This window comes from Prunus dulcis, chromosome 1 (assembly GCF_902201215.1).
Source record: "Prunus dulcis chromosome 1, ALMONDv2, whole genome shotgun sequence".
In the NCBI taxonomy this organism is placed as follows: domain Eukaryota; kingdom Viridiplantae; phylum Streptophyta; class Magnoliopsida; order Rosales; family Rosaceae; genus Prunus; species Prunus dulcis.
In genome coordinates, this window is record NC_047650.1 from 7335119 (window position 1) to 7347033 (window position 11915).

An 11915-nucleotide genomic window follows, 5' to 3' on the forward strand; every position below is an offset into this window, starting at 1 on the left:
ATATTCCCAACTGGCAGCATGCACAATAAAAATTCATGCAATTTACATAAATGGCCTTCGGCCTTCCAAAAATTCTCAACCAACTATCAAACGATTCAAATACAAATTAAGACTAACATTTAGTCTGCGGCTGCACCTAACAACCTTAGGCTGCCTACGTACCCGCCTTGAGGGATCAAGCCACACGTAGTTCTCTCTTAAAACCTAATTCCACATATAGGCAATACCTTAATCCGTTTTCTCTGTAATTCACGTAATCTCCCCATACGCCGGCACTACCAACGCCACGTATGGGGCCTGTCAACACGCCGGATAACCTACGCCACGTGCGACCATGCCATACTATCACATATCTCCCCATACGCCGGTACAACCAACGCCACGTATGGGGTCTGTCTTAACGCCGGATAACCTACGCCACGTGAGACCTACACGTCATATCACATAACTCCCCATACGCCGGTACAACCAACGCCACTTATGGGGCCTGTCACAACGCCGGATAACCTACGCCACGTGGGACCTTAACATTATATCACAAATCTCCCCATACGCCGGTACAACCAACGCCACGTATGGGGCCTGTCGACACGCCGGATAACCTACGCCACGTGCGACCTCAACACAATACCACAATATCTCCCCATACGCCGGTACAACCAACGCCACGTATGGGGCTTGTCTCAACGCCGGATAACCTACGCCACGTGAGACCTAACTTTCACTTGGTGGTGCTTGTAGTGAATCCAAAATCCGGGGAGGTACTTAAGGTAGTGCGTATAGCACTCCAAACTGACATTCTAGACTCTTTTGTACCCTTGTACAAACATATATAATTATAATTTTATTCTAATATTGCGTAAATCCCAACAACAGTCTAGCACCCGATAATCCCCCTGGGAAGGTGAGATTACTTCGGGAGACTCACGGTCAACCAAGGGTCAAACTACCCTAACCCTGGTCAAACGGGCCCACGGGGACCACGACCTCCAAACTCTAATCCGAAAGTTCCTATGGGTTCTATAAGGTATAGGACACTTGTCCTGCAAGTTTGGTTCAGATCGGACGGTCGGATCGCTCACGATCGCACGATCTAACGGTTAATATAAAATATAATCTTTAAATTATTAAATCGGAACATCCGGGGCTCCGATTCACGATCCGTGAATTCCTCCACATCCTAAAAATACCTAGTTTAACATATATTATTTTCGAGACCATCCAACGGTCCCAACCTATCGAACCCGGATAACGCCCGATAGGCGATATCCGTTCGATAGTCAAACGACGTCCGAATTGAGATCCGCAAAATCCTACGCGCTCGTGACGGCACGAGGACCTCAAAACTGCCCAGAGACACGCCACCACCCTCGCCCAAGCGCCGCAACACGCTCGGGCAGACCGGGTGTCCAAAGCGATTACGGTCCGTCCTAAAATCTTGGAACCGAGACTCCAAACTCCAACCCAGGTAAAACACCCCATTTGGAGTCACTTTTGTTCTTGAACAACCCCCAAAAAGTGGCCGAAAATGGCCGATCACGGCGGCCGAAGTTCGGTCGAATTTTAATTCGAAAATCAAATTGTCTACGCTACAAATCAATCAATTCCTACCCAACCATCAGCTAGAGCATGCAGAAGGGATGAATTTCCATACCTTGATCGCCAGAAATGGCGGCCGGAGGAGGGAGATCGGAGCCGGCGAAGTTCCAGGCGAAAATCGCCATTTTCCGGCGGCTGGAGCGGCGGCCGATGTCCGGGGAGGGCTGGGTCGTGACGCCGAGGCCGAGCCGGTTCTTTTGGCACCGGTCCCGACCGCAGCCGCGGCCGGTGGCCGGAGATACGAGGAGAGAGAGAGAGAGCCGACGGGAGAGGGAGAGAGATCGCGGGAGAGAGAGAGAGAGCCCACTTCGAAATATTTACGGTTGTGCCACTAGGTTTCTTTTGACCATAACTCTCTCGTTACAACTCCGATTCGAGCCCACTACGTGTCTATGAACTCGTCTCGGTACGACCTATCCAAAAATACAAGTCACGGTCCCAAACTCTCTCCGGTTAAAAATATGACTAAAATACCCTTAAATAATTAAATAATTAAATAAGGGTTAAATTTGGAGAAATTTGGGGTCGGGGTGTTACAGATACGACGAGCGCCATCGGGCTGCACCGACGGCGGAGTTGCAAAGCTCATTGGCCCACGACATTGGCCACGTCGTGCGGACCCATTGCCCGATGCAATGGAAGTCTTGGAGGGTCATGCCTGACGAGATCAAGGTGGAGGTTCGCGGCCAGTTGTCGCTATGTACCTTACATTTTCATTATTTTTCTTTAAAATTGTGTATATTTCTATTACTTAACGTATCTAATTAATTGATTGCAGACGAACTATAACTTGGAGGATCTCGAAGAAGAGTCGTTGACGTACGTCAACAGACTCTTCGCTGAGAGGTACAAGCAGTGGAAGAGCGACTTGCACCACCATTTTCAGGCCTATGATGATCCGCAAGTCGCTCTTCAGGAGGGTTGCTCGAAGGAGCTTGAGGGGCGGGAGGATAGTTGGGAGTGGCTCTGTGCTCATTTTCAAGCGCCCGAATTTGTGGTATTTTTTTTTAATTATATTTGTTTAATTATTACTTATTACTTATTAATGTTTATTTTATTTTTTTATTTCATTATTATTTAATTTTTTATATTTTAACTAATCCGTTTCATTTTTTGTATAACAGAATAAAGCCCAAGTGAATAAGGGTAATAGGAAGAAGAAGACCCTTCTCCACCATTACGGCTCCAGACCCTTTTCGTATAGGATGGATGCACGGCGTCGGGTAATAATCACAAAATTTTTATTTCATTTTTAATGTCATTTTTATTAATTTATTTTTTTCATACTAATATTTTTCTTCTCTTGTTCAATTTAGGAGGGGTCAAAGTTCCCAGAGATCGACGTCTTTGGTGACGTTTATGTTCGACCCGGGAATGAGTTGGCCGAGTCCCTTCATGTAAGTATTATTTAATTTTAATTCTTATGTTACACATTCAATTTATATGCATGTTTTAATTTATATTTTATGTTATGTTCAACAGACGACGATGGTGGAGAGGAGCCAGTTGGTTCTTCAGGAGTCCGCCTCCCGGCTTCCTCCCGAGACTCCGATCGAGTCTGTGGCTCCTCCACAGGATGCTGGATTTCAGATCTTGACGGAGACGTTGGATCAGACTCTCGGGAGGAGGCCGGGGACATATTGTCGAGGGATGGGGAATGCCCGGCGGAGGGAACCTAGACCTCGTTCATCGGCGCAGTCAAACAGTCAGGTCATTGCTTTGACAGCACAGGTAGCCACTCTTGAGAACAAGTTGTCGGTCATTCTGCAGTCCCTCGCACAGTCCGGCATTCCAGTCCCGCATTTTGATGCGCCAACCTCCGAGCCCGTCCATCCTGAGCATCCCCACCAGACCACTGCCCCGGTGAACGCCCAGACCTCCGACCCGCATATTGGCGACGACTCTGTTGATTTTGATTCATTATTTGATTAGTGTATTTATTTTCATCATAAACATTTATTTTATTTGTAATACATTTATTTTATTTTATAACAAAATTTTATTCTAATTTATTTTTATTGCAATTTCATTGTTTAATCAATAAAAAAAAACCAATTTTATTTAAAATAAAAAAAATAAAAATATAATTAAAAAAAATATTAAAAACAAATATTTCGTCGCGCAAACCCGCATTTTACAAAAAAAAATAAAAAAATCAATTTTTTTTATTACTTTTAATTCTTACGCGACGAATACATACGTCTTGCAAACACGTTTTGCGCGACGAATCGTTTCGTCGCGCATCTTCCTTGGCGCGACGACAGAGATTTTCGTCGCGCAAATATATGAGCGGCGAAAGCTTTCTCATCGCGCGAATGGTTCTGCGGCGAACATCTACGTCTCCGGAACACGTTTTGTGCGACGAATTATTTTTCGTTTAGCGATTCCAGTCGTCGCGCAAAGATATGTGCGCCGAATAATTGATCGTCGCGCAAATTTTATGCGACGAACAGTTGTTTCGTCTCCATACCGTTGGTGCAACGATGGTTGACCCGTGGCACAGTTTTGCGCGACGAATGGTTGTACCTCGTCGCGCAAAGGCTTTCTTGACAATCTTCGCGCGACGGAATATGCGTGACGAATTGTTTGTCGCGCTGAAGTTAGTGCGACAAAATGAGACTTTGCGCGACGTTTTGTTATTCGTCCCGCAAAGAGTAAAATGTAGTAGTGCTGTTAGTTTTTGTGGAAAAGAATCTACCTATATTATCAATTATGAATAAAATTTGAGATTTTCTATTTAAACCCAACACTTCTCTTAGTTCACCCCCTGTTCTATGTTCAACCCAATTTTTAATTTAAAATTTCACAATTTCTAAGAAAACCCCACTATCTTCCCAAACTACCCTTAAATATACCCCAAGCTGAAAAAATAGGAAAGAAAAGAAATTTTCTATTTAAACCCCACAAACTACCCTTAGAGGAGGAATGTATACAGCTTTGGGGAGATCATGCTGAAAATTTTAAGCAATGGCAGGTTGAAGAATTTAGGAGCAAGCATACAGAGCAAGTCAAGGGAAGTTGTTATGAGAGAAATTTAATATGAGAATGAAGTTGGTACAAACGTTCCGGTGCGAGAGGAGATAAAACTGGTACTTGAGGTTGCTACACTTTGCACTAGGAGTAGGCCATTTGATCGGCCATCAATGGAGAATACATTGAAGCTTTTATCAAAGTGAAAAAGCAACAAGAAAAATAACCCAACTATTCAAGCAGCAGCAGGAGGATTATGATTTTAGATGCATACTGGAATTCTAGAAGTGATAATAATATTACTGTTCCCAGCAAAAAAAAAACGCAAACAAACCCAAAACTGAAATTTAATATTTTCTAGAGAAAGAGAACAGTTTTACCAAAACATTATGTAATAACCCAAAACAAAAATTCTTAGTTAATTAGTAATTTATTTGGAGAAAAGACAATTTTGCCCTCGGAATATTTTATTAAGAAAAAGGTGACTTTTTGATCGAGAATGAATTTGACAATTCCACTTACACTGTTGCGTAGAGCACGGTGAAATGAGTTCATAGACACGTAGTGGGCCTGAATCAGAGTTGTAACGAGAAAGTTATGGTCAAAAGAGTCTCAGTGGCACAACTGTAAATATTTTGAAGTTGGAATTATAAAAGCAGCTCAGCCGTTTCTCTCTCCTGGCGCCGACCTCCCTCCCTCTCCGCGTCCGTCCCTTCTCTCCTTCATATCTCCGGCCACCGACCACGGCTATGGACGGGGCCGGTACCAAAACGACCGGGAAGACGTCCTCTTCCTTTCCCGACCGTTCCCTGCCGGCGACGTGACCTGCGCTGGCCAGAAATCGAGCCGAAATCGACGGTGCTCACCGGAACTTCAAGCCACTCGTTGTCCCTCAATTCTTCTCCAAATTTGTCGAGTAAGGCACCCGGGACCAGGCAGGCCCTCAGGAGAGACCTTCAGGAGGTCTAGCGAGCTCGGACCAGGAGTGAGTGGACTTTTCTTTTATAAATGATTTTTTTTATAAATGAATTTCATTATTTAATCTTGAATGAGTTTAATTGATTGTGAATTTTTCTAGTATGGTTTGTGAAGCCAATTGTCTTTATCTTTGTACTGCTTAGTTAACTATGTTAAAGAATTATAGAGAGCAGGGTATGAGATTTATATCAGATAAAGTGGCAATACAGTTTCAGATTTAACAGAAATGCATAAATTTGTCAGACCTTTCAGAAATATTATAATATTTATATATTATATTTTCTCAGAATTCTTGATTTAATAAAAATTCAGTTCTTCAGCAAATTTTCCAGAAATGTTACATATTTTAAACCACCGTGAGTACCCATCTATGGTTATTACCCTTAGTTATGCAGATGTCTACGGACATCCAGTTTACCCTCAGTTTTGTCAGTGCACTTGACATTTGCCTCACGAGTTTCGGAGACACTCGGACCATGAGTGCCAAGATTTGCGGCTCGGATAGACTGTGTGTCGCCGAGACCTGCCAGGATTTGCGGCTCGGATTGACTTGGTGTCCCGAGACCTGCCAGGATTTGAGGCTCGGATAGACTGTGTGTCACCGAGACCTGCCAGGATTGCGAATCAGGCTGACTACGGTCCCCTGAATCCTGCCAGTTGCGGCTTGGGTTGACTGTGTGTCACCGAGACCTGCCAGCGAATCAGGCTGACTATAGTCCCCTGTATCCTGCCAGTTTGCGGCTCGGATAGATTTTGTGTCGCCGAGACCTGCCAAGGGAATTGACCGAATTACAGGGGTACATCCGAGTGGTAGTTTTATATAATTGCAGTGCTGTTATACAAGGTTTGAGTACAGTGATTTTATGCAAATTTGATTTCAGTGTTTTTATGCAAACTTTGATTTCATTACTTGTATGTGGGATTTATCGAGCTTCAATATGATTTACATAGAATGCCTTGAGTTTAGTATGCTTTAATTTCGAAGTACGTATTCAGTTTTATCTATCTATTTTTACAATAGGGGATTGTATATTCTTAGATATTTTATGAAACCTTATTTTTGGTCCACTCACATTTTTCAAATGTTTTGTGCCCCCAGGCTGTAGCGTGCACAGTACATCCACCACCTGGCCATCTTAACTTCCGCGCCTTCTTAGTACAAAGTGATGGTTTGTAAAACGATTAACTTATCTATAAACTGTTAGAATTGCTCTGATATATTGCCCTAAAGGGAGAATGAAATTATTGGTATGTTTATTGTCGTGCTGGCAGTTGGTTGTGTGGATATCTTGCTTGTTCTGACAGGTGGAAATTTTGGGATTGAGCAAATTACAGGGTAGACTCTGCCGAATTTTCGGCAGGAGTCAAGGTTGAAATTTCAATTAGAAGGGCAATTAGGTCAATTGTGCCTAACACTCGCCAAGTGTCGGACACGCACAGGGTTCGACTCGAATTCCAAAGCGGAATTTGGTTCGGGTCCTGTCACATTAGGTATTTAAAAAAAAAACAAAACAAAAGAAATCAACAAAGGGAAGAGAATAAAATCATTACAGCCAAAGAATCAACAAGTCTTTCCATTAGCTCCCATGCAGATTTTAAAGAGGCATGCTCGTCAATGTTTTACGTCTCTGGCAATATGATGTAGAAGAGTTTGTATTTTTCTAAAACTTAATATGAAGAGTGGTGGGGTGTGTGGGGGTGTGTGTATAGATGTACTAGGTTAAGTATTAAGTTGAATGACCCTTTTTATCTTTTTACACAATAATAAAACTTACAGCTTAATGATTTAAGTATTAGGGTGAACAAAGAGAAGTGTGGGGAATAGAAAATCTCTAAAATTTACTTATTATCGTGATTTAATAAAAATGCATATCTATTGTTAACGGGGTCTAACTCAGTGAAAAATGGCCTTAACTTGTAGATAAGAGGTCTCAAGTTCGAACATCGCGACTCTGAGATAAGAGGTCTCAAGTTTAGTTTTGCCTTGCCTTTGCCGTGTTCACAGAGTTTCTGTATTCTTTACCGTGTTCACAGGTTTTCTGTAATCTTTGTCGTGTTCACAAGATGTTTGTGTTCTTTGCCTTGCCTTTGCCGTGTTCATAGGATTTCTATGTTCTGCCGTGTGCCCTATTTTTATGGGTATATGGGTATATTATAATAATATATGTTATTATTATTACAATATAATATATGCATCTTAGTTCCCACATGGGTATATTAGTTCCCTCTTAAGGAGGTGTTTTTGGTGGACCCGGTATTAGCAATCCCATTTAAGACTGGGATTAGATGAAACAAACACAGGATTAAATTTAGTTTAAGCCAGGCCAAGCCAAATCTGTGTAACAAATAGCCCCTAAATGAACAAAAGGGGAGTGGGAAAAGAGAGAAAAAAAACTGTCTTATCTATATCTATACATATATGTTAGGTCGGGGTTTGTATCTAGGGATTGTGTGGTGCGGTGGCCATTCTTGAATAACCCCTACAATTAGGTAAAACAACTTGGAGTCGTGGGAGTCATGAAATGGAACTTAAGTAAGAAGGCTCCAAAGTATAATTAAAAAGAGAGATGCCTAAAATTTAGGCACCGACCCTTGTAAGAGAATACCTTGGAGTCCTTGGGTTGCTGGACACCTCCTTGGCCTTTAAATGTCCTATAGCTTGGAGAGTTTTAGGGAATCCATGCGTAAACAATTAAGACGTACTATTTGTCCACTATACGTATTATCAGGTCAAAGGTAAAGAAGGCTAACCCTGTTTATAATAGGCCTCTGATCTAGACAATTACGGATAAAGATTCATGAGCATTTCAAAATATTTTCTATTAGGGATACGATTCTAATAACGTGTTTTTTTTTTTTTTTTTTTTTCCAACGATTCAAATATATTAAGATACATTGTTTTTTCCCTTTACATTATTTTCTTTTCTGAACATGGACCAATCTATGAGATTTGAAGTGTTTAGAGGTCAGTTGTATATTAAATTTGTACTGTGATTTTTGACTTTAGCAAATTCGTGTGATTTTTGAAATCTTGATTTCTAATTGAATTTACCAAGTGTAAGAGTGCTCTCTGTAAATTCCATAAGAGGCCATGAAAGACGTCTATCTGGTTTCAAAGAGATGGATAAATCGATAATATCTGCTACACTATTGGTGTTGCTCCTTTTTGTCCTTCATCTTCAATCAGAGGTTCATTCGTTCGCCACTAGTTCCGATCATGGTAAATTACTTCATCTGTGATTCCATGAAAAAGAAATCAAAAAATGAAACAGCAAAAGAGAATGATAAACTAAGCTGAAATTACATGTTCTATATCTTATCATAACAAATAACTCTTCATGTCTTCACATTTTTCAGATTTTAGCTACATGAAATTTGTGTATAACGCAACCCATCCGCAGTTAGAAGCAACATATGACTACATTGTAGTTGGTGGAGGAACAGCTGGGTGTCCATTGGCGGCCACTTTATCCTTGAATTACTCGGTGCTCCTTTTAGAAAGGGGCAGTGTTCCTACAGCATATCCTAGTGTTCTGCGTGAAGATGGCTTTTTGAACAATCTCATGCAAGAAGATGATGGCAAGACACCAGCTCAAAGATTCATGTCAGAAGATGGTGTTCCTAATGTAAGAGGCAGGGTCCTAGGAGGGTCAAGCATGATCAATGCTGGCTTCTACTCAAGAGCTGACAGGGAATTCTTTCTGAAATCAGGAATTGAATGGGACATGGATTTGGTGAATAAGGCATATCAGTGGGTTGAAGACAGTATCGTGTTTTGCCCGAACTTGACACAATGGCAATCTGCTGTAAAAGAAGCTTTGTTGGAGGCTGGTGTTGGTCCAGACAATGGACTTAATGTGGATCACATTAAAGGAACTAAAATTGGGGGTTCAACTTTGGACAATCATGGAAGGAGACATGGAGCTGTGGAACTTCTGAATAGAGGAGAGCCAAAGAACTTGCGAGTTGCTGTTCATGCCACAGTAGAGAAGATCATCTTCTCTTCCAATACGTCAAGTATATATCTTGCATATGTGCTATGATGAACAATTAAGTTTATGTTCAGTAAGAAATTGTTTGATATTAATTAAATAAGCTAGTATCTAATGCAGGTTTGTCAGCTATAGGAATCATATATAGTGATTCGAACGGGAGATCTCATCGCGCATTTGTACGTGGTAAGGGAGAGGTTATATTGAGTGCAGGGGCAATCGGGAGCCCTCAACTTCTACTACTTAGTGGTGTTGGCCCGGAGTCTTACCTATCATCCCTGAAAATCCCAGTTGTGCGTTCCCATCCATATGTGGGACAGTTTATGTATGACAATCCTCGTAATTTAATAAACATTTTGCCTCCATTCCCACTAGAACCCTCAGCTGTAAAGATTGTAGGCATTACCAATGATTTCTACGTTGAGACAATCTCTGGATTGCCATTTTCTTCTCCACCATTTAGCATTTTTCCTAATCCATCTAATCCCATCAAGGTAGATTCGAGTTACGGACAAATTGTTATCAAATTTCCAGGACCCTTGTCGTATGGTTCTCTTAAGCTACAATCATCGTCGGATGTTAGGGTTGGTCCAAATGTTAGATTCAACTACCTTTCACATCCGGTGGACCTTGCTCGTTGTGTAAGTGGCATGAAGAAGATTGGTGATTTGTTAAGGACAGACTCAATGAAACCATTTAAGGCTGAAGATTTGCCGGGAATAGAAGGCTTCAAGTTTTTTGGACTATCTTTGCCAAAGAACCAAACAGACATTTTATCCTTTAAAATATTTTGTCGAGGTTCAGTGGCCACATTTTGGCATTACCAGGGTGGATCCATTGTTGGAAAGGTGGTTGATGGTGGTTTGCGTGTTATGGGGATCAACGCATTACGTGTTGTTGATAGCTCCGTATTCAATTTCTCACCAGGGACAAATCCTCAGGCCACCCTTATGATGTTAGGCAGGTATGTTATAGACACTCTAAAACATAAAACTACAAGAAATGAATTATCAACAACTATGTTGTTGATTGGCTTGTTTGTAGTGAACTGTATGCCATATTACTACATTCTAACCCTCTGAATTTTCGGTTTTGGGCAGGTATGTTGGCCTTACGATGCTGCAAGCAAGATAAGCATGCAAGGGATGTGATGCTATTCATAACTCAACATTCCAAGCAAGATAAGCATGCAAGGGATGCTATTCATAACTCAACATTCCAAGCAAGATAAGCATGCAAAGGATTCTATTCATAACTCAACATTCCAACTGTTAAGTTTGGACTCCCTTAAAATCAGATTGACGTGTCTATATATTGAAAGAGTGTGTTAAAGTAGTCGTGCAGTATTGAAGTATTATATTTAGACCAAATGTAGCATGATCCTTTGCTTCTCAAAAATAAGCCCTTCAGTTCTAACTCAAGAGAGCATAAGGTTAGCCTGGCGAAAGGGTAGGCTGGGTTAAGTCCCATGATTGTAAGCACAAATTTAATTAATAAAACAGAACTGTTATATATGCTTTCAAATTAATTTCAATACGTAGATAAGCTAAAAGTCAGGATGGACATGGGATCAGTTCAATACAGTTGGAGCTCAATCCCCTAACTGAACCAATCCAAATTAGGTCTAGCGGTGGATCGGCAATGCGGTCCGGCAATGGCTACGCATCAGATTCAGAATCATGCTTGAAATCATGCTTCAAAACAAGCGAACACCTTTTTGTAAGTTCCAGCACGCTTCCCAACTACAAAACCTACAAGTGAGCCTGACTTCTAGCTTTCCCAAATCCTTCCCCTATCCATCGAAATGTAGAGGATCAGATCATCCCTTAATGGTCATAGAACCCATGCTGCGAAAAGATCCAAAAAGCACTTTGATTTTCAATAAAAAATTTAACGTAATAGAAGCACTTCTTAAAAAATGCTTATGAGCGTATAAGCGCCTTCTTCAGAAACAGTCCCATATAAAACATGTCCCAAACGGCCTCCTAATAAGCACTAAGTCTTGGCACTTGGTCTTGCTCTGAATTTCAGGATCTTTACCTTTTTGGATTTAACTAATGTAACATGAACTAATTTTATAAAGGGTAATTCGATCAGGTGTCTTATCTATACTTATGTATAATAAGGCAAAACAACTTGGAGCCCTAGGATTCAGGAAATGAAACTTAAGTAGGAAGGTTCCAAAGGATATTAATTAAGGAGAGATTTCTGCCTAAAATTTAGGCACCGAACTTGTCTCTGGGTTCAAGTCCTTTTGGATTGTAGGACCTGCATTGGCCTTGTGGGGAATCTATGCTGTAATGAAAAAGGAGTTGTTGGCTATGGAAAACAAATTCCCTTAAAAGGATGATGTGGGGAGTTTCTATGTATAAAAAG

General features: G+C 41.3%; 1 protein-coding gene across 4 annotated transcripts; it reads left to right on the top strand.

Moving 5' to 3' along the window:
• Window positions 1-8200: 8200 nt before the first annotated feature.
• On the top strand, window positions 8201-11067 carry LOC117617267 ((R)-mandelonitrile lyase 3). Of its 4 annotated transcripts, none has more exons than XM_034346667.1 (5): window positions 8201-8767; window positions 8905-9564; window positions 9648-10507; window positions 10644-10669; window positions 10721-11067. In XM_034346667.1, the coding sequence occupies exons 1-5, from the start codon at window positions 8668-8670 to the stop codon at window positions 10722-10724; spliced, it is 1650 nt and encodes a 549-aa protein (XP_034202558.1). In that variant the 5' UTR covers window positions 8201-8667; the 3' UTR covers window positions 10725-11067. The 4 variants fall into 4 exon arrangements, with proteins under 4 accessions (XP_034202558.1, XP_034202498.1, XP_034202684.1 ...); XM_034346607.1 differs by having other exon boundaries at window positions 9648-10503; window positions 10640-10669; XM_034346793.1 differs by having other exon boundaries at window positions 9648-10503; window positions 10640-11067.
• The last annotated feature ends 848 nt before the right edge of the window (window positions 11068-11915 follow it).